The sequence below is a fragment of the Melospiza georgiana genome, chromosome 4, assembly GCF_028018845.1.
Source record: "Melospiza georgiana isolate bMelGeo1 chromosome 4, bMelGeo1.pri, whole genome shotgun sequence".
NCBI classification, from domain to species: Eukaryota; Metazoa; Chordata; class Aves; order Passeriformes; family Passerellidae; genus Melospiza; species Melospiza georgiana.
The window spans coordinates 32538159-32561380 of record NC_080433.1 but is presented as its reverse complement, the minus strand read 5'-3'; the positions used below and the strand labels follow the sequence as shown (position 1 = coordinate 32561380).

General features: G+C 44.2%; 1 protein-coding gene across 3 annotated transcripts; it reads right to left on the bottom strand.

The window, feature by feature from the left end:
- Nucleotides 1–433: 433 nt before the first annotated feature.
- On the bottom strand, nt 434–22842 carry TEF (TEF transcription factor, PAR bZIP family member). 3 transcript variants are annotated; one of them, XM_058022102.1, is made up of 5 exons: nt 22543–22842; nt 11911–12237; nt 10245–10465; nt 9492–9703; nt 434–7557 (listed from the first exon to the last, which is right to left on the bottom strand). In XM_058022102.1, the coding sequence occupies exons 1-5, from the start codon at nt 22643–22645 to the stop codon at nt 7536–7538; spliced, it is 885 nt and encodes a 294-aa protein (XP_057878085.1). In that variant the 5' UTR covers nt 22646–22842; the 3' UTR covers nt 434–7535. The 3 variants fall into 3 exon arrangements, with proteins under 3 accessions (XP_057878085.1, XP_057878083.1, XP_057878086.1); XM_058022100.1 differs by lacking the exon at nt 22543–22842 and adding an exon at nt 17800–17983; XM_058022103.1 differs by having other exon boundaries at nt 434–9703.
- Between the last annotated feature and the right edge of the window lie 380 nt (nt 22843–23222).

The following is a 23222-nucleotide window of genomic DNA, read 5'->3' as shown; positions in this document are numbered from 1 at the left end:
AGAGAAAGCTGTCCTCATGGAAAAAAAACTTACTTATTCAGAACCTTACTTCTTCCCATGAAAAAAAAGTAAAATTCTGATTACTCTGTGGATGTTCTCATGCCCAACATAACAAAGCATGGTCCAAGTGTCTGCGGCTGACTTGTGCTCAGATTTTTCCTCCTACCTGAGAGTTCAACCAAGAGTCATTGCAGGACAAACACAAAACCTTGCAATGCTTTTGAAATCAGTTAATCCAGAAAATAAAAGCAGGGAACTGTATACCTGTTACCAAGCACATTTAACACATGGGAAATGCACAGCAAGAACCTGCTTCCAAAAGGTGATCAGCTGCTTTAGTGTCTACCAGCTTCACTGCAAACTGCAGGTGTAATGCTGGCAGTGGAGCTGTACGCCACACAGTATGCTATCTAGAGAACAAAATTACTGGATCTCAGCATAGTGGAATATACATTTTATTTCTTAAAAAGGAAGGGTACTAACAGAAGTTAATACAGTCAAAATTTTACATTTTAAACAAAAGCTTTTCTTTTTCTTAAAAACCAGTTACGAGCAGAGAGGTGAGAGGATTTAAACTACTCACAAAATCCAAGCCGAAGACTTTGAGAATCTGTGGTTTATACATTTAAAAAAGTGTAATAAATGGAAATATAAAATAATACCAACTCTGTAATAGTGAAATGCCCTTTCCTCATTAGATTGCTGTTTAAGCACCTTTATTTTCACCCATCAGCTGCCAGGAGTGTTTAGGTTTATGTACAAAATAAGCAGTTTGGGACAGAAGATTCATATATAAATTAAAACCATTTATGGCAATACAGTTTTACCCAGCTGCTTTACAAGCTTTATTATCACTTTCACTTCTATGGAATTTTTCAGTCAGGATGATTTCAAATGCTCTTGATGGACTGCTTCAAAAAGCAGCTACATATACAGGAATTATATAGACAACCTCAAGGAGTAGACATCCAAGAGATTAAACAACTTAACACACAGTAAAACTAAGATCAGATTTGTATCTTATATAAATACTGTGCAGATTTATCATCCATCCCACTGAATGAATGGGACAGATCAGTGTCACATCTGAAGACAAAAAAATACTTTTATCCAAGAGGCAACAGAATTTCAGGCCAAATATAGCAGATAGGAGTTCCCTCAAATTATTCAGTTAAAAACTGTATGTGTCTGAAAAAGCTTAACAAGAACAGAGTTTTCAGAATAACTTGCACATTTGCTTAGCTGTTTCATAGCTATTTTACAGCCTAGAGACACTGAGAGAGGAGGAAAGAAAATAGAAGAAAATAAAAAGAGATGCCGTTGTCTCTGCCCACTCCAAAAGATGTGGCTTTGTCATTTATGGAACACAGCAGACACAGCTGTTACCAGAGAAGAGACTGCTCCAGTACAGCATTGAAGACAAAGTGACATGATGGCTGGAGAAAGTGTCATCACAGGCTAATTTCTTTACATGAAGGCTGATGGATAAATCTCACCTCCTCCTCAAAACCCAAGCGTTCAGATTTCCTAGCAGACTACTTATGATTCTTACTCCACTGTTTTCTATTTTTTTTCTTTTCAACACAAGACAGAAAAGGTCATGAAATCTGATTAAAGGTCCAGCTGTGCAGCATCCAGTGAACATGTACTCAGCAAAAGCACAAGTCATTAATCACTTTCTTTCTCTCTCCACACCACAACAGGAAACCTGTGTCATCTATGTACATAATGGAACTAATAAAGATGTAGACTATCTAAGTCACAAATGAGCTTCAGTAACAGTCACTCACTGTTGCACTGCAACTTGCTGCAGTCTGGCTGAAGGGTGGAGACAGATCTGTTTGAGCCAAAAGAGAGAATAGTTAAAAAAAACACACCCAACAAAAACCACCCAGCTTTAGTTTTCCTCAGTCACTGAAGTTTACAAATAATTTAATATTGCTACTTTCCAAATGCGACTCACAAACAAATCAACTGTCCAGCTAACAGGATGGGAAGAGTAGAATTATGAATGTAATAGGTGACTACTGTTAAAGAAAGACTGGAAGAGAATCAGTTCCCTCAAAATCTTAGTTTCTCTGCTTAAGTAGCTCATTATTATTTTTAAAACATTTTTTGTTGATAGAAAGCATCACAACTAGACTAGAATTCCACAACATCAATCTTTGTTTTGATTTCTGTAGTTCTCTAGGAAAGAAATAATCCCAAATCAAGCTACATGAAGCATTAACAATATTCAGATATTACAATGGAAGCACTTATTTATTACTTCATAGAACAGATTAGTTTTAAAAGTGTATTTACATGTTCTAAGTTATACAAAATACAGTATTCCAATAATTATGTTAATCACCATATTTCAGACAACTTCACATAAAAGTGCGGAGGATGCATCCATCCCTGATCCTGGCCAGTAGCGAGCGGTCACCGCAGTGGGACAGGTGAGAGCTGCTATCGTGCCCCCTGGAGAGAACAAATCCCACCATCCCTTCTCACTGAAACAGCTGCAGATCTAGGAAAACATTCAGGCAGGTACACGAGCAAGGTTTGTTGAGACCCACAGACCAAAATCACATGCCTTAATTTACTAGACGTATGTGAAGTACATTTTAAAGTTTTTTACAGATGTTGTACAGCAAAGGGCTTCTGCTCATGCCTTAGTTAGGAAAATGAAGTAACAAGGGTTTTGGCTATATAACAGGCACCCATATTACACTTAATATCAACAGCCCTCTAACTACAACTGGACAGTGTGTTAAGGACACAATTCTGCAGCTGACTGCCTGGGCAGAGCTTCACATTCAATAACAGATCCTGTGAAGTCCACATGGTTCTCTACAGATATAGGGCTCTTCCCATGCAGAAATGACAGCAGAATTGAGGCCTTAAAAGATTGGGGCCTCAGATAGTAGTTTCCTCATGAGACAGCACTGACCAGGTCACATTGGCAGGTCAAGTCCCAGCGCAACAGCACACTTAGTTGAAGCAACAGCTATTTTTTCATGCCTTTCTGCAGTAACTCTTCTCCCTATCTGTATATTCCTTTCTGGACTGTGGAAGTAGGACCAAGACAAGGAGATTCCCAAGACCTAAATAATTACTTATCTTCAGTATGATGCTAAACTAAGGGGATTCAAATTGGCCTAAAATTGTAAACAGTGAGGAATCAGTTTTAGCAATTTCGCTCAGGTCAGACTCTTGCATTACTCTCCTCTTCCTCTTTCATTCTTTGCTCTCCTTGCCAAGTATCTATGTCTATATCTACTCAAAGGATTCCTTTTTCCCTGTAGGTGTCTGAACTTCAATAAGTTTGCATTCCAAAAGTGACTCGTGAGGGATAGCAGACTATCAAACTAACAAATTACATCCGTATGCCAATTTGCATTATGAGGAGTTAAATCACTGTAATTTCTCAATTAGCATTATGTTAGCATCTCCACAGATATTTAGTTAAGTTTATTCTTTCTACCTTTCTCCCGGTCTTCAACTGTGAGTTTATCTATCTTCACCATGTTACAGTGGCAGATATACAGACCAGAGTAATTATCTGAACATCTAGAAAGCCAGTCTGAGTCTTGTAGTGCTGCAAAGGCACAATGCTAGCACTAACAAATGATTTTGCTCTTTATGGATTTAGGTGTATGTTGCCATAAATAAGAGATTTATGCACTAAGATAAATTTGCATTTCTCATCTTGTGCTTAGCAGCTAAAACTAGAAGGGTGAACAAAAGCCTATCTGGATTTTACAAAGGTCTGAGATACCTTCCTCTCACTAAAAATGAAAGCACCTGATCACAAGGAACAAAGTCTTTTTATGCTCAGGTGGCTTACAATACCGAAGCAGCAATATTCTCCTCTGTGCAGGTCCATTATTTTTTGCTATCTACAAAAAAAAAAATAATTTCTGCATAAGTGGTTTTATTACAGCATTCCCAAAGCTGCTGGGCTTCCACTGCACCTCCCAACTGGAAATTGATTTGGTACAATTAGTAGCAGGCTTGCAGATAATGCTGAAAGTGATCTCTAGTTAGAACACCTTGGGCACTCAAACAGCACAGCAAGGAAATGGAGAATTGTCCGAAAAGACATAAAATGTTACTGCAAAAAGATGCTTAGCAATAAACCAAACAACCCAAAAACATTTCTCCTCCAACACAAGTTCATAATACACTACTTTTTCACTCTGTCCATGGAGGACCAAAAAAAAAGCAGAGTTCAGATTATCTGAATATCAAAATTATCAGGACCAGTTTACCAACACTACACCTGCAATCTGAGATGTATCCACCTGATCCCAGCACAGAATGCATCAGAGGAAAGCAAAGACACCCATGACTCCAGCACTTGCTAAACTTTACAATAACCACATAAGAGTAAAGACTTTTTCCTGTGGGAGTTAATGAGATCTTTGATACCAGCTTCAGTGGGAGCAGATCTTGGCAACAGGTGAAAGATTAAGCTTTTTGGAATTTTTAGACACAAACCCACTATACGTAGATTAGATCATAATGTATGAAAGCAATACTGTATTAAAAATTGCACATTATTTATTCATAGCTGCTGTCTTCTGCAGAGTAAAACAACACTTGTTGTCCACAAATTTCATCCACAGTTTATATATTTTCAAAGTTAGTACTATGAAATGGCCATGCAGTGTCAATCTTCTTCCTAATGAAAGTACAGTTGTCATGAACTGCTCTCTTTCCTGGCAATCCCTGCAGTGATGCTGAAAGGTGCACATGCCCTTTATTCTCTCCCCTTGGAGATGGTCCCTTTGTGGAATGGGGTAGGTTGGCATCAGGCAAACTTATGGCCTCTACAGAGTATGTTCCAAGGCTAGAGAACTTCAAACCCTAACAGTGTCAATTCAGCATCTTTTAACATTCAAATTGAGCTAAAAGAATATTTCTCTTCTTATGATCACTAAGAAAACATACCCAAGTTATCACTTACAGATAGGATTGTCATCCTAGTCAAAGAAACAAAATGATAGAGTGAATCATTCTGAGAGGAGCAGGGAGCTCCGGAGCAATAAACTTAACTTCCTGAGACTGCAAAAACTGAGAAAGGAGTTCAGCATTGCACAGTATTTTCTGTCTGGCTATATCTGCACTCCTTTAAATAGTTACTACCCTCTCATCTATTTTTAAAGATACTACTTCTTAATAACAACAACACCAAATTCCCCAGCTACAAAAGTTGAGCTGCACTCACCCTAAAGTGCGATTTTCCAGTTTTGCAACCCGTAGACACATAAATCACAGATTGTGCAAATCTGCATTGTCCTACAGGGAAGCACAAATGTTTGCTAACAGTCTTCTCTGAAAGAAAGATCTAATGAACATTCACTGTTAGTTTCCACTGTGTAAGCTTTTAAGATAACAGAAATAAAACAATAGAATTGCACATGCTAATCTCATTGACTGAATATTTTGCTGTTAAAATGTTATGACATAGCGCAAAAACAAATCCTGTATACAATATGTAAGTATTTAAAAGATACTCCTAAGCACAGTAGGATCCAAATGAAGCAACTTCTTTGCCCAGCTATTTAGCTTTTGGTTTTGTGATTTAAACAGGAAGCATGACATTTAAGAACAGCCAGGGCTAACTGAAAATTTAGAAATTATAAATGAAAAGATTTGCTACATTTACATGCTGTCATGGTTGTTTGTTTTCTTGCTGGTTTGTTTTTCTTAATCCATGGTTTGGGCCTTTATCACCAAAATAAAGCAAAAACCAGTACATACCAAAAATATCAGTCCAAATCAGCAGTACTCAATACAGGTAGAGATATATGCTGCCATATCAGCAACATGGAACTAAGATATTTATCTGTTTGATACAAATATCCCAAGATTATCTCAGAGCTTTATAATAATACACTCATAGGTATACTTTGGTAGCCAGCAAAAAATTAAAAACTCTTTCTTTACTTCAGTACATTGTTCATTAAAAATGATAGGTCAAAAACTACATTTAATATATAAGCTCTGTACAAAGGTTATGCTGTCAAACACAGGTTATGAATCCTCGCTTTTGATTTTTTTTTTTTTTTAATTAAGCTTACAACGTTAGCGGCTGCTTCTCACATTTTTCTCTTTGTATTTCTGCTCTGAAATTAGGGGTAGAATCTCTTGGGTAAACACAAAGTCAAAGTAATTGTTCAATATGATAGCACTGAGCTATGCTGCTAACTAGTCATGCCTCATAATTTTGGCACTTGTGCTTCAGAAAGCTTTCAAGGTTTGTTTTTTTTTGAGGTGTATGCTATTCATTAATCTCTAGGCATGAACATACTCCTGTCTTACAAGCTCCATTTTGGCTACAAGCACGGCCCTGTACTCCTTTCCTAGAAAGTAACTACTCTTGCTCTTCCCACACAGATTTAGCTCTCAAGCTCCCTTAATATAAGAGCAGATTCTTGTTATGCTGATGAAATTCTTACAACGGAACTTCCACCTACTTCCTCCATCTTCTAAACACAATAAACATCACCACAATCCATCCAAGCTTTCATCTACCCTCCCACATGAGCACAAGGGTCCTCACTCTTAAGCTGCCCATTGTAACTGTGGGATATCATTGGCTGTTTCACCTTCAGCACCACAGTTGTCCTGCGGTCAAGAGACAGAAAATGGTAATATGGCAACTAATAGCCATTGTTTTCCTGGAGCTAATACTCATTTGGTAGTTTCAGACTGCCAAAAGACCTGGAGATCAGCAGCTCAGAATAGCACCTTTTCCATGATTGCTAAGTTGTTAGCAGAAGAATAGATCCTTTTTCAGCAAGATACCATAAAAGAAAGTGAGCCTCATAAATGAACTAAAGGAAAAGGCAGGTTACAGCAGTGTAGCTGTGGAGCAGGAAAGCCACTGACGTGGGTTATTATTACGTGGGTCATTTGATAGAGGTTTATTACTCCCTGTATGGCACACTGTGGTGCTTTCTGGATTATTTCAGTACATTTGCTGTAATATTCTGCACTGAAGTCTCACACGTTATGGGCTGCTGTCTTCCCAGTGTCTTTAGTTCTGCACTCACAGTACTCCACAATACACTACACTGTACCAGAAGGGAGCTGCAGTATTAAATAAAACTCATTATACTGCAGGGAAAAGAGTCTTAAAATATAGCAGTTCTTTATATATACAGACACTTTCATTTAAAACTCCCTCTCTTCTTCCACTTGAGTGCCAAACGAAGAGTCACTATTCACACAGGCTGTCAACAGACTTGGAGACATGAACTTTGAGTGTCTTGACAAAACCCCAGTAGGTAAGCTTATTGTAGTTCATAGTTACAGTGAGAAAGACAGATAAGAAAGCCATATACAGAATTAAGGAGACTTTGCACTTTTCATCATGCCCAGCCCTGGGTAGTCAGATGGGGTACTTGCAGGCAAGGAGGCAGGCAGGGTCATCATCAGTTGTTTGTGTTGGGACACCTCATAGATTTCACTGCTCACTCTGAAGACTGGCGATTCATGTGTGCTTTTTAGTTTCTTTGTTTTTAAAAGTCTTTAAAGTTGCATCACTCGGAATCAGATAAGTCACTTTAAACAAAGCAAAGTGTTTAGTGTGACAATTTATTTATAACATACTTCCCACCATCACCACCACAAACCACCCTGTGAAAGAAAAAACCCCTGCTGAAAGGGTGACAACTTTTAGTATGTTTGAAAGAAATTAGACCAACACTGCATCAAGAGCCACTCTAGTCAAATTAAGAGCATAACAGCGGGGGGCGGAGGGGGGAATAGTTCAAAGCATACATTAGGTGTTGTGGATTAGCCTGCTTCTCCACTTCCTTAAGAATTCAACACAAAAATGCTCTAAACTCATAATTTCCACATTATGTTTAAAAGACAAGCTAGTCTTTAGCATAGAAAATAAGCCCTAATGCTTTTCTAGTGTATTTTCAGATTTCAATAGAGGAACTGCAACTACCCACAACATCACCATCCCACATTTACTCCTTAATATTTATATTATCCCAGCAAGTATAGCCTAAGAGTTCTGACACAGCCACTCTTTTAAGACAGCTTCTCTTGTTATGAGGACTTCTAGACATATACTTCTGGTAAAGCTTCTACTTCTTGCAGTTGTAGGTCGTGTAGAAGGTCTCAACATCACACACAGCGTATTTTTTTCTTTTAACACCATATATTGTTGACGCAGTGCTTGGTGCTGAGAATGGATTACTTCCCAGAGGGCAAATCTTGTGTGCTAATTTTCTATCAGGAAACATGCTGGAGATAGAACCAGCAAGCGTGGAGAGACCAGATATATTGCTACACAGGAGACAGTGAGGTAAACTGTTCGCGCTTATAGTGGGTGTAGCTTATCCCATAGTGTGATCACGAGGCAAAGGACCAAACTCTTTCTCAATCTCTTGCACAACAGGTAAGGTGCAGTAAAATAACAGTGGCTTGTTTACTTCTTTAAAAAAGCCCCTTCTTTCAAAGCATAAGGTGCTGGCCCTTTTTTAATAGCTGAGACTCAAGGTTCATCCTAATGAGCCAGACCTCTTTTTCTAAATCTCCCTTACTTCTCACTTAAGTGCAACATGCTGCTTTATCAGCAGTTCAAGAAGAAAGACCCCCTAAGGAAAAAAAAGAGGGGTGGTGGTAGAAATACAGTCTAGAACCCACATCAAATTATTTTGTCCACATATGTGAAACGAGTGATTCACTATTCTCTCTCCTTGGTTTCTGCAGGTTATTCAGGATTAGAACCTATCAAGACATTTAGACAGTATTGTAATCTAAACTGCACTGACTCCATTCTGCATAACATTCATAGATTAACCTTGCAATACTTCTGTTTTTACAAGAGATTGAATGTTTTCCTGTCTTCCTGTCCTAAAGGTTCTCCTATTCCTCTTCAGCAGGAACAGCATTCTATACAACAGATACTTTCTAGTGCCTCTGAATGGGAGAGGAAACAATTTCTTGATGCTGCCCAGCAACATCTACTTATATTCTAAACTTACGTTTTACACTTTTACTGGGAGGGGGAGGTGGAATGGAGAGGAGAAAAGAGCAAGAGCTTGAAAATTAACCATAAAAAAAAAAAAAAGAGAGAAGAAAGAGAGAGAGGAGTGGAGAGTCTCCTAGGCTCTTTCTCCACTCAAAAATGAAGGTTAGAACAGATAGCAAAAGCTCTTTCCAGTCTGGAGGGATCCACATTTATTCCTCGAGACAGGTGAATCTGTTCAATTGTATGACATCAGAAAATGTTCTATCAGTGTTGAAAACAAGGTTCTAAATATGGACACTAAGATTATGGACAACAGAATGATCAGGAGAGGGGCTGAACGAGCTGTGCCAACAGAAACAGGGTTTGTTTGTGTTTTGTTGGTTTCTTTCTAGTGTAGATGCAAAATGGCAAAGCCTCCATAAACTTTATTTCTGGGAGTCTCTACAGAAGGCAGAGAAGTCTAAGAGGCTAAAACAAAGAGCCCTAACAAGGAAAAGGGTGTGCTTACAAGGGTCCGTATCTGGTCTCGTATTTAGAAACAATGTTCTTGCATCGTCCCACTTCCTTGCGCAGCTCTGCCACCTCCGTCCTCAGGGCTGTGTTCTCTTTCTCAAGAAAGGCCGCCCGAATTGTGATCTGATTCTCCTTTAACCGCCGGGCGTCACGGGAACGCTTTGCTGCCACATTGTTCTTCTTTCGCCTTGTCCAGTATTTTTCATCCTGTATTAAAAAAGAGATGCCAAACTGACAAGTGTATTGGAGACACCTCTTTATTGTATAATGATATTCACACTGACTGCTCTATTAATTATCTATTTAGGTTTGCTAAAACTAAAGAGATTAGAGACTTGGGTATTAAGAAGCTGTCCAACTGAAATACTTCCTTTACTTAGTTTCAATTCAGGAGTGAACTTTTACATAAAACCACCTGTTCTATTGTGTCTGATCTGTCCAGATTAGACACAATACTGGGCAAATATAGACAACGGCCTTCAAAAGTGCAGGTGATGAGGATTTGACTTGATAGCTCTTCTAATTTCTGTGTATAGCATGATCAGTTGCTCCTTGCCAGTAATTAGCTCATGATACCAAAACCTGCAAACCAGCAAGCACAGCAGCTGGCTTGCCAATTCTATTCTTGGCAGCGCTTCTGACCAATCATGTAGGTAAACTGCATTAGCTCTCTATGTCAAAGCGTTCGGACAAAGAGTCAGAAATTTTTATCAAAGCCTAGAAGAGTTTACAGCAATAAATCTGTTACCTTTTGCTCATCTGGGACAAAAACCTTCTTGGCTTTTTTAATCATAGGTTGTGGTTTCAGGTCCTCTTCAGTAAACTTGTGTTTGCGAGGATTGAAGAGCTCACCGCCAGGCACACTGGACAGAACTAAATCAGCAGGGTCAGGGTTGAAATTCACCTCAACTTCTACGCAGTCAGGATCAATGGGACTGGGTGTATTTCTCTCATTTTGTGGTGGGGACTCTGGCAACAACAGGAGAAATTACAATATATTCAGCAGGATGAAGAGAATCAACAAAGAAGCCAACTTTATTGCCCGGTGGTGAGAAATATCTCATAGAATTAGTTGGTGCTTCCCTGAGATGTGGTGGGTGCTGTATTGCTGCTGGTACAGAGAAAGAGTTCACAGTCCAGTCTGTAATATAACCCTAGAAGCATATGCCAGAATAATAGATATGAGTAGACAGATGCAGGACAGGAGTTAATACTTCCTTGGCAAAAATTACACTGCACACACAAAAAGCACCTTCAGTGGCAGTAAGAAGGGAGAAACTTGTATCAGCCTGAGTTCTGTACCATACAAATCCTTACAGAAACAAGCCTGCCCAAAGACCCCAGCCCCTGGGACCTTCAAAGGTCAGACAAGTAGACTTCCAAACAGCTGACTAAATAAAGGAGGATTTGCTACAAATGCAACAGTATTCTTCTTCTTTTCCACATGGAAATAAATGGCCCAACAGAGAAGTCTGACACTGGTAGTGCTCATATGAGCTTTACCATATTAATCTATTGTTTACAAAACTTCGTATACATGAGTTGCAAAACTGCATGTCACTGCCATGTGCAGTAGTGATCAATAAGTTTTGCACATACCACCTAAAAAAAAGCCACACCCTGTAACTTATGGAAGGAATTCCATGTTATCTTTCCCAGAGATTCACAAAAGAGGTCCAGAGCAAAATGCTTTCTTTAAAGCTTGCTCATAAAATAGTACTGTGATGGCTATCATATTTAAACTCTAAATCTAGGGCAAACTGAGCAGCTGAATTCTTTAAGAGAACATCTCCATAGTACAAATGAAGTTTCCTAATACCATTTAAGCACAGTTTTGTTTGTTTTTTCCTCCATTCCCACTTCAAAGCACCACAGAACACCAAACTGCATCATTAAAACACCTTTTCCAAGTGTCTGTTTTCACATATCCCAGGCTACCACAATAACGATTGCTTCATTGTTTTTCTATTTAACATTGTTATTTGAGGTACATTAAGTTCACGTAAGTTCACCCAAGCAGACCAAGGTAATAAAAATGACTTGTGACAAGCTATCAAATCTGTTGTAAAATTACCTGAGAAAGTAAGAAGCTGGACAAGTTGAGAAAATCCTATATTAGCAATACCAAGAAAGCAAATACTTTATGTTGCTATTTCAGCTCTTATAATTTCAAAAGCAAAACAGACTGCACACTGACAGACACTCATTCTTTATAGGATGGAAAGAGAGAAAGAAAAGGAGAGGCAGCATCTTCATGAATTGACACATGAACTATGGCTCTACATTGAGCATGTTTAACTGTAACCTGCCACAGCAAACACTGACAGGTTAGCATATCTCCTTTTTGATCTACAGAGCCATCTTTTAATATGAGAACAACAGAAGTCCCTCAGAGCACATACTATTCCATATACCTGTGCTGGAGGCTGCTTCAGATTGCTGGTAAACTGCAGTGGAAGAGGAAGATGCAGGAGAACCAGTGGAAGCACCAGCAGATTCCTTCCCTTCCAACTCAGCCACAGGCAAGAGTGGATTCTGGTTCAAATCCAGGTGAGTAGGGCTGGAAGGAATTCCATTCTCCAGCAGGAACTCATCCAGATCCATGTACTCCAGGTGGAAAGACTCGCCATCATAAGGAATAGTTTTGTCCCAAATGGGTGGCATGAGGGAAGCTGAGACGGCCATAGTGCTGGCAGCTGCTGCCTCATCTTCTTCAAGCTTTATTTTCTCCTTCTCTTTATCTGAAAAATACAAGTAGGTCACTGTACAAGCTGAAACACAGGAGAGACTCAAGGTTTAAGAGTCAAACAAAATCCCCATGAAAGACAATTCAGCTCATGGCTCTGCCTCATTACATGATCTGGAAAACCAGATGTTGAAAAGGAACATTTCTGTATGGAAGGCTCTAACCCCCCATGATGGCTGGGCCCCAGGCAGCTGAGCAGCCCTGCAGAGCAGCACCTTTGCTGACAGCTTACCAAGGTGCATGGAGCTTATTAACCAGTCACTGCAACACAGCCTGGGTTTCACATGCCCACCTCAGAAGACAACGAAAGTCAGTGTCCCTAAGCAGGATTACATGGGAAACCATTAAGAAAATTCTGACGAGGCTGAGTAGCTTATTCTATGCACAAAGAAGAAAGGTGCAGAACAATAATTTAAATACGAATGGGAGAGGAATATGGGTTTTCAGATTACATTTGAAAATCAGTCAGAAGGTCCATAGGACACCAGAGACCTGGATGCTTATTGTTCAGCATTTTAGAAGCATTTCACTCTGAAATGACTCAGCATGTCCACAGAAAGCAATAGCTCCAAGTGCTGCTCACTATAGATAGTTCAGAGTACCTACATACAATTTTCACTCTTTGGGGAGATGTCTAATAAGGCACACTCCCACATCACACCCCCAAGTCACAAGAGACTGATGAATTTTTCTCCATTTACTGTGCTACAGTGCACATATTACAGAAAAATGGCTGTTTCTATGCTCCCCATAGCTACTGAATCTTAACAATTGTCTGGGACAGAATCCAAGCAGAAAACTCAAGTTATGGAATAATTACATAATTTAAGAGATAAAAATAAGCTGGCAGAGAAAAAAAATTAAAAATCCAAGTCATTTTCCTGATCCAGTTCTCCATGCAGTTCTATCAGCAGTGAAGGAGGCATTCCAGAAGCAGTGCTAGTACTGCCAGCACTGAGCCAGCACTGCTGTCAAAAGGAAGGAACAGTCACCAGTTGTACCCTCATCACCTGCAAACTGGGCATTACCATGGAAGCCAACAAATACTCAGTTCAATAGAACAGGGACTCCAAGGACATACACTGGACCAAGTTTAGATCTCCAGCATTAAGAGAGATTAGCCCAATAAAATGCACCAATCTTTGGCATTAGGGTTTTCTAGACTGGCTACAACATGCTAAAGGAGCATTTTTCTTTATCGGGGGTGGAAGTGGGGGTGAAACTGGGCTCTAAATCAGAAAAGCCTATTTATATAAAACCTATTCTGATAAAAGTGGCATTCCTTCCGCTGTTGCCTTAGCTGGTGTGGATGTGTGGCTGAAAGAGCTTTTTATGGCTGAAAGAACAGTGCTGCCATACAAAGTAAATTATCTACCGTATTCTGAATATTTTATACAAAAGAAGATACTGATTTTAAACCAAGCAGCTGAGAAAGTATTCACCAGCCACCAGCTTGGGATCAAGAGCAAGTACCTAAAGGATACATTAAATTCAGACCAGTGGCTCCTGGACCTAAGCTTTGGTAATATCACCTTGTAGCTTTTGGCCTTCTTGCCACTTCACACTACTCCCTCCAAATCACCATCTTCCAGCTCCTGTTCCTTCTATAAACTCCTTTCCATGGGGAGTTCTGGAGCTTTCCTACCCTTTGCTTGGACAAAGCAAACATGTAGATTACCAGTAATGGTGTAAATAACCAGAATGCTTCTAAACAGCTCCTACTTGAAGCCAGTAAAGAAACAGCATCTGCTCCATATATAAGGAGGATTTGCCTTACTACTGGAGCACGCCCCACCAAATTGGAACCAACATTTCACCTGTGAATAGAGATTGTGTACTCCCCAACACTTGATAGTGCCCAGCACAAGCAAACCCAGACTTGCACTGGATATTGTGGATGATATCCTAGCAAATGTAGCACCAAAACAAATCCAAGCAACACTAATGAATTATTTGTAAATAACTGTTTTTAATTAGCATGATAAAAAAACTTGTGCAATGTAAAGTCAAAATGTCAACTAAAAGAAAAAAATTTCTTAACTCTGGAAAACAGTACACCATTATAAGTTATGTCAGTTTTCATAGTGCTTTTGTTTTGCAACATCTAATAGGACATCTCCAAGAGAGGAAAAAATATTAACTGATTGTTAGACTGGATATAAGGCATAAAAATATTTTTCAGAAGGTAGAAGCTAAAAAGACTACAGTACTTGAATGTGTGGCTCTTGTCAGATCTTTTAATGCTCTTTGGACGTGCATGATCACCCTGCTGTCCTGCAGTAACCTGGAAAAACTGTGGTTCCTCCAATTTCCTCTTGTGATTGTCCCTGGCTCACACCACATTAGATCCTTCCTCCACGTGAGAAAAGCATCTGAAATTTTTTGTCCTTTTGCTACAAGCTGACAACTCAGCAAGCACTGGGCTCTCAGCGCTGTCTTTGTTTAGCTATGCTGTCTCTCTCTCCTCCCTCACTTCTAACAGTATCTGAAATAAAACAGCAGAAATTAACACACAGTGGGAGCTCATCTGTTTCAAAGATGATATATAACATGGTAAAACCTTTGTATGATCATTTTTGCATTGATGTTTTCCCATGGGTTTCGTTCTATTAATTTAATCTTTATTTCTGCCACACAACATCCTGCTTGGGTGCACAACATCTAATGAAACACTAATTAACTTCTTACATCTTGAGGGGGAAGTTTCTGCCTACCTCAGCATAGGGACCTGAAAGATTAATTCTCTTAAGATATTTATAGTGTAAACAGGTATTACCTGACAGCAGAGCTGCAGTATCCTAAGAAGCTCCATTTGCAGTGATTCAAGGTCACCCTGATAAATCTGGACTGTACTTCTGCAGATGATGGCTCATGTCTGATTTAGCCCCCTCATTCTGCTACTGTGACCTATTAACTGGGCTCTACATTTGCTGTCAACAGTGAGGACACCAGTTTATGCTCAGTGACTTAAGTGGACCATTTCAGTTACTGAACTGTTGGAAATACTGCTGTTTTAACCATAAGTAGCAGCATGAAAAGAGCTTTATTCCCTGTCCTGGCTTTTCCTCAAAACCAAAAAACCAACTAAACCAAAAACCAACCAAAAGATTTTGGCCACCATGCTGTCAAGAGCTAGCCCAGCAACAAACAGAACAAACACTTATTTGACAAACTTCCTCTTGTTCACCAACAAAATATTGTCAAATTATACTGAAACCACTATATATATATATGTATGTATGTATGTATGTATGTATGGGCTGATTGCTCCATAAGTCTTTAGTCCCACTTGTGAGGATGGAACAAGGCAGGTTGCAGGGTTCCCTACCCCTAATGCCCATTACTGTGATGTTTGCTGAGGCATTTCTCCTGCCACAGCAGCATGCAACTGGTGATTAAGGCATCCTTTGGAGAGTATGCAGCAGCTCCTTACTAATGGAAGAGACCTACACTTCTGCTCCAAAATAATAAGTGCCTTCCCTTAACTCAAGGGACTTTTCCTTTTTTAATAGAAATATCATCATTTTTATTTATTTAATCCTTCCAACTCCCAGCAAGGCTGGTGAGCTGTACCTGGTCCATGGCAGGGTGTTCAAGGGGATGGCATTCTGCTGGAACTGGCTGACCTCCCTCCTCTGCTGCTCAGGGGATTAGAAAGCTGCTGGCTTTAAGTGGGTAGTCAAATTACCCACAGCAGTTGGAAAACCCACAGGTATCTTGCAGAGACTACAAATGGACAGACACGGCAGCTAGCTGATACAATTCCTTACAGAGTAAGATAGAAAACTGTGGTTTTGTCAATAGGCATTCCAGACAAAAGCACAGGGTCTTTTCTCAGAAAGTTCGCTGAAAGTGCACCACTGGATTAAGTGAATGAGTAATTTTTTAACATTTGGAGTGTATCACAATGAAAAGAACAGAAAATAATCAAGGACCCTCTGAAGTCAATTGAGTCACAGGTCTATTGACAAGCCTTTTGTAAACTAGGAGTTTTGTAAACCTGCTGACAATGAAGGCATTCTTTCTTTTGTCTTGAATATGCAAACAAGTATCAGACCAAAATAAACACAGAGCAACAAGTTCCACAAAGTATGAGTGAAACAGAACAAGGTGAACTAAGGAAATCTATGGAGAAATGTTAAGAACAAGAACAACCTGAACTTTATCACACCATGAATGGAGAGGGATAACCAAGATGAAATGGACTCGCTAGCAAGCTTCAGCTGAGCACCTTCATGAACTGGAACAGGGTCATCTAGTAATCAATCTAGTATCAAATGTTTCTAATTTTAGAAAAATGCACGACCTCACAATCATATTAATTTCAGAATTTTACATCTCCATAGGCCACATCACATGATTCTGAACACAAAAATCAGCCCCAAGACAAAGTCACTAAATCCCTATCAGCAACCATACATGAACTGAAATTGCTCCTGCTGGCGCTAACGTCTTTAAAAAGGACTGGGTGCAGAAATATCTTAAGAAATCCCATTATTTTGCAGATTCAAGATTCTGTGTGCTGCAGCATCCTGCACCATAGCAACATAATAAAACCTTTATCACAAGCTGACTTTTTTTTAGAAGAAAGGAGAAAAAGATAGTCTCCAGAATCACAAAATGGATTTACAGGGTATTGGGCAATATTAGACATGCAAGGTAGGTAGGATCCTCATTGGCAACAATCTTGACAACCTTGCTTATGCCGTGGTTTACCCTGGATGTTGTCTACTGTTCCAAAAAATATTTTTAACCTCAAAATTCACAGGTGTAAGGACTTTTTTATTATACATTAGCACAGCAGTGCAGATAATCCTGAGCCTTCCTCGAAATGAAATGGATACTCAGGCAAAAATACTGCCAGATGACAAGGGGGAAAAACAAGAAAGAAAAGAAAAGCCAAGAAAAAAGAAAGTGTGCCATGAGCACCGAAGACTACAAGCACCAGCACTGTTATTTACACAGCTGCTGTCCACATCAGCAGTGGCAGAGAGGCAGCTCCAGCCCATGCAGGACTGCATGTGCAGGCAGTCACTCATACCCTTATGGATTATCACCGAACCTAATCTGAGGGGATCCGCTGTTTACTCGTGTCATCGGGCAACTTCCCAGCAATTAAGGTCAAGCAAGCCGGGAAACCTTCTCACTGCTGCTCCCAGCTACGCTCCTACAGGCGGGGGAGGCTGCAGACAGCCGAGGGACTAAACCCAGCGTGCCGCGTCTCGGCTCCTGCCGGCCCCTCGCTCCCGCAGCGCTCGGTTCTGCCCAGCGCAGGCACCTACACGCTCCGGAGAGGGCGATCCCCGGGAGGCGGGGAGCGATCCCGCGCCGCCGGCTCTTGGCTCGGCCGGCCAGGGGGCGGAGGGAGGGAGGGACGGGGCGGAGGGAGAGGGCCGGGGCGTGCGGCCTCTCCCGCGGGTGCTCCCCCCGCGGCCAGTCCCGCCGTGACCCGGCGGGTCCCGCCCTCCGAGCCACGGGGCGGGAAGGGGGCGGTGGGGGCGGATAACTGGGGGGCGCCGCGCGCTCCCGCTGCCCCCGCGCGCGCCCCCGCGCTCACCCAGGCGCGCCTCCCGCGGCGGGTTCTCCATCAGCTTCTTCAGCACCAGCGGGAACGCGCCCGCCAGGCCCCGCCGCTCCTGCTGCGCGGCGGCTCCCGCGCTCCCCCCGGCTGCAGTGGGCTCTGGTCCTCCCGCCGCCGCCGCCGCCGCCGCCGCCTCCTGGTGCGCGGCGCGGCCGGGCATACTCCCCGCGGGCGGGCGGGCTGTCAGCGGTCACCGGCGGCGCGGGGCTGCGGCGGCTCCCCGGGACCCGGCGGTAGCAGCGGCGAAGCGCGGAGCAAACAGCGCAGGCGCGGCCAGCTGACGCCCGGCGCGTGCTTCAGTATTCATGAGCCCCGGGGCCCCGCCCTGGCCCGGCCTCTCCGCGCCCCGGGATTGGCCCGTGCCCCCCGAGGGGGGTGGTCCCGCGCGGACAGGCCCCGCCTTCCCCGCCCTGCCCTCCCCGCGGCCCGCGCGGGCACGCGCCCCCCGCCCGCCAGGGCACGTGCAGGGGCGGGGCCTCAAGGGAGCTCATTAGCATTCGGAGCGCCGCCCCCTGCCGCTCCTCCCGCGGGCGCTGCGTCACCGTCAGGAGGGCGGAGGAGGCGGGGGGAGGCGGCGCGCGCGTAGGCGGCGGAGGCCGCGCGCCCCCTGCGCCTCCGCGCGCCCGCCGGAGCTTGAGGGGGCCGCGGCCGAGCGGGCGTCCGTGAGGGCCGTCCCGGCAGCGCGACGGCTGCGAACCCCCTCCCCGCCCTGTCCCGGCGGCAGCGCTCCAGCCCGCCCTTGCGTATCCTCATTTAGGATCCTAAAATCATCTTTCGTGCGTGCCCTGGATTTAATCTCCCTCCGTCCCACACGATGCCCGCAGCGGCGTGCCCTACATAACATGGGCAGGGCGAGGGACTTCACTGCAGTGCTGGCATGGGCGGGCTGCTGGGGGAAGGGAGGAGAGGGCGCGTTTCCAAATTGTCATGATCACAAGAAATTCTTGTGATTCTCCAAGCGGCTCCCTTGCTTTAGCAGCAAGGATGCCGTGCTGGGATTTAAGCTGCTGAACACAAGAAGGGAGCAAATATTGCCAATTTCGTTCCCGACAGCACAGGTGGGTACTGAGGAGCCTCTCCCACAAATGAACAAATTCGTAGAAGTGTCATGCTGCAGCCACAGGCTTCTCCAGTCAGCAGCGGCTGCTCTTCCCTCGGCAGGATGGGCTGCAGCGAAGCTATGGGAAAGGGAGGGGTGTGCTCCGCTGGGATCGGCCCGTCTGCATCCAACACAGCCGCGAGAGCAGAGGCATTCCCATCCGTGCCAGCAGAAAATAAAGACATTGTCTCAGGTAGGCACTTGGGCATCTGCCTGCTTGAACTTCCCTGCCACAAACCTCAAACATTTAATTTAATTGGCGAGGCACGATTTTACCTGACCCTTACTAATAAACCCTGATGGTCTTTGTGACAAAAAAACCCCAAAAAACCAAAACCGAAATCAGGTCTAAACTCTTCTCCACATGCCCCAGGAAAAGGAATGGAATGTGGAGTCACACAGGGTAGGTGTTTTTCTCCATTGTCTTACTGCAATGAGGACCAGAGGCCATCTCCACCCAACCTGGGCAGATGTGGAGCTGCCCTACCCAGCAGCTACTTCTCTTGCGTGGGCTGGGAGGCCCAATCTGCTCCCTCCTTCACAGGGAATGGGTGGGACTCCCCATGCAACTCCTGCACACATGCTGCCCAACGGGAAGCTTGGAAAAGGCCACCCTGTTAGTATAGGCTGCAACGGCGCAGGTTAATGCATCATTTATCAAGGCTGATAAATCCAGTTGCAAGAAGCAGGCAGAGCAGGTCATGCTCTGCTGCCCAGTGTGCTCCAGGGCTGCTACGTGCCCTCCATGGACTCCCTCCGCCTTGCCAAGCTCAGCTGGCAGGAAGAAAAGGCACATGTGTGAAAGGGAGATGCCACTTCACAGAGGGTGATGAGACACAGATGTCAGACCACACACGACAGAGGCAGCACACGCAGCTTGGCAAGGGGCAGCAAGCCCGCAGTGATGCTTTTGTCTAGGAAACAGCTACTGATAGGTGATAGGGAACACAAGCGAGTGAGGTCACAAAGGAGCAGCTTTTAGGCAAGTAGATGCAGCCAAAGTGGGGCAGGCTGCAGGCTTCCCATTCAGTTGTGGCTCTCATGGTCACTTTGTTCCATTGTTGTCAATGCTGGTGGCCCCCAAGGATGATGCTGTGCCTCAGTAGTGTACAGCACTCCTTCAAGGAACAGGGTCTGTGCACATCACCCCTGCAGAGCTCAATGGCAGCTGCTTTGCTGGGTAATGTCTGTATGAAGGGAGGTTATTAAAACCACTCAGCAGCTTTTACTCCAGGGCTTTTCCCTTTAGATTGACCATGTTCTTCCTCCAGCACATTTGCACCCATGCTTCACTGTACGAAGTTTTGTTCTGCACCACTGTGAGTTGTGACTTTCCTTGGAAATGATCTAGACTGCACAGTGTTAGCTGCTCTTCCCAAAGGCAGGAAGGAGGGAGGGAGTTCCTGAGGAACATTCCTGTGGGTTGCTTCTCACATCACCCTGCTCCAGCATTAGCGCTGCCCTGCCAGCTAGGAGGCAGGCTGCCCTGAGAGCTTTTCCTCACTGCCTCTGGGGATTAGGTGTTCAAAGCAACTGCCAACAGAAAGCAGGCACTGTACCACAAGCTTTACCCTCTTGGTTAAGCGGGGATCTGCCTGGGATTTTTACATTTGCTTTCACTCTGCAGCTGAGAAGGAAGAGTGGAGGACAATGAGATGTGAGGAGAGGAATGCAGCAGCCTTGGCTGTTGCTGCTGGGAGCCTTGTCAGGGCCAGATGATACAGAACAGCCCAGTTCTGGGGTGCAGCAGGGAGGGAGGCAAGTGATAAGCAGCTCACTGCTGGGCACAGGGTGTGAGGCAGAGATGTACAGTGAGCTCAACTGGGAGGTTTGAATAGCAGAATAGAGAATTTCAGAGAGAGGCCTGAGAACTAGGAAATCCAGATGAGTGCTGTCCAAGTATGGAGGCCCAGAAGGAGAGAACTGAGCTCTGTGGGAAGAGGGCCATGATGGGAATGCTGGTCTGGAGAGGGAGGCAGCATAATAGAGACAGTTCTGAGGACTACGGGAAGTGATGCGGAAAGGCAGGGTGGTCCTGGAGCTGAGGAAGAAAGCTGCCACAAAACAGCGCTCTCAGCTGCCAAATAAGTCACATTCAGTTAAGGCTAAATTATTCTCTCAAATCATTGATCTCTCCTCTACTCCCTGCTCTAAACAGATAGGTTTTGCCGCACTCCTCCTTTGGATTAATTGAATCCACTTGGCTGTGGAGAGCAGAGATCCCAGAAAAGCAGCCAAACTCAGCTTAGCCACAGCAAGGCTCTGCACCACATGAGCTGCCCTTGGCTGTTACTGCCTCCTCCCAGACAGTTCCACTTTCTACCTGGGTACAGTCAGCTGGGAAAACATGCCCTGGTCCACACAAACAGTGGGACTTCATATGTGTGGTATGTAAACACACCTCTTAGTGGGCAGTCTCAGCAAAGAGAGAGAGAGAGAGAGCTCACAGGAGGCAGCAGCAGAGCAATGTGACAAAATGAGCCCCTTAGGGGTGGGGCAGTCCCCTTGCCCTATTTCCCTTTTCCCCAGGGAGCTGTGCCTGTGCCGTAGGGCTCACTCTATTACAGCAGGTGTAGGCAGGTGCCTTTCCTTACAGGAATGCTTTACTGTCACAGGAGCAGCCCTTTCTCCCACTGACCCTGGAGCGAGAGCAGGGTCCCTCTCCACACTGTGTGTCTGGCTTTTCTGCTCCTGGGTTCTGCTGCCCTTCAACACTGCAGAGCTGCCTGGATGTCCTGGTAGCAACTTCCTAGAGACGAGCAAGCACTGTGCATGTTTGTTTCTGTGAGCTCAACTCTCTCATGCCCAGACATAGGCTTGTTGAGCTGAGGTGTTCCCATACACCTCCCCAGCTCTGTGCAGCAAACATTAAAACACAGCAACCAATAAGCAGCTTGTCAAGGGTCTGTAGCATCCTATCCAAAACCAGAGAGTACTCAAACTGTGATGGGTGCTTGGAGCAGACCTAGCATTAGCAAAGCCATAAGTGCAGCATGAGCAAAGTGTTCAGCACAGCGAAAGCCCAGACTAAACAACCTCCTGGGTCCTTCTCATTGTTTTCTAGGATGCTGCACAGAGAGTAAGAAAGCCTAGGAGTACAGAAGTGCTCTTGCAAAGAAAATGCAGCATTTGCTATGTTCTCTATCCCAGCTTTTCACTGATAAACAATTAAACAAAGTTTGCACAGTCAGCCTGCCCCGTGCAGGCTCTCTGGACAGTCTGAGTCTGGGAAAAGGCAATGTCTGGAGACTTAGTGGTTATTAACCACAGGACAACGACAAATGGCAATCCTGGAAGTTGCTTCTATATGAGCATGAACATTAGTGCCCAAGCCTTTTCTGTGCGTGAATCTTTGAGGGTTTCCACGAAGTAGCTGAGCACAGAGATTAAAAGGATCAGGAGCTCAGCATGATTTTATAATCAATCCATTGCTGCTGTTTTTCCTCCTAGCTGCACAACATGCACAGTGCCAGGACTCCCTGTCTGACTTGGACACTTTGAGGAAACACACCCTGGAAGGGCTTGCAGCAAACAAGATCTGCCCCTTTCTCACCTTGCAACTGAAGGAGGGGATGGAGAAATCAAAACAGAACCCCCAGTACATATTTCCTCAATCCTACCTGTCATCTTGTTGGTCCAGGGCAAGGAATACTCCAGTAGGGACTTCAGGACTTCCGGAAAGTCCAGGGCAGTGGGGCCCCCAGGGGTGTTGCAGCTTGACATGTCCTGTCCTGGGACTGTGCCAGCAGAGCTAAGGGAGGGACAGGTGCCTGGCCACCAGCCTCACACCCCACTATCCTGGGCGTTGCGAGATGGGCTCGGAGGCACCCGGAGCGGGTGTGCCGAATGCTCTGGCTCAGGAAAAACAAGGAGAATGGGAAGCAGCCTGGCAGAGATGCAGCTTGCCCGGCTGTCTTCACCTCCCCCTCTCCCACTCTGAAGTGGCCAATTGTGGAAATAGCTTGCAGCCTTGCAGGGCTGGGCTGGGCGCCTGGCCAGCGTGGTTTTACAGGGCCTCTCCCAGCCAATCCGGCAGCAAAGAACTGGGCCAGTTATCTAACTTTGCAAAGGCAGCACCCTTTTCCTTCCCAAGGTGTTATAACAAATACATGTGTCTGAAGGGGAAAAAAAGCAAGTGTGTGCTGTTAGGGGTGCATGTTGGCTGCAAACACAACAGGAGAGGGATCCTCTGGCACGTTCTTGGGAGGGTCTGAGGAGCTCCAGGCTGTGGAGGCTGTTACAGGGAGATACACATGCTGTCTGCATCTGCCTGCTAACTTTTTAGCTGAGATGAAGATAG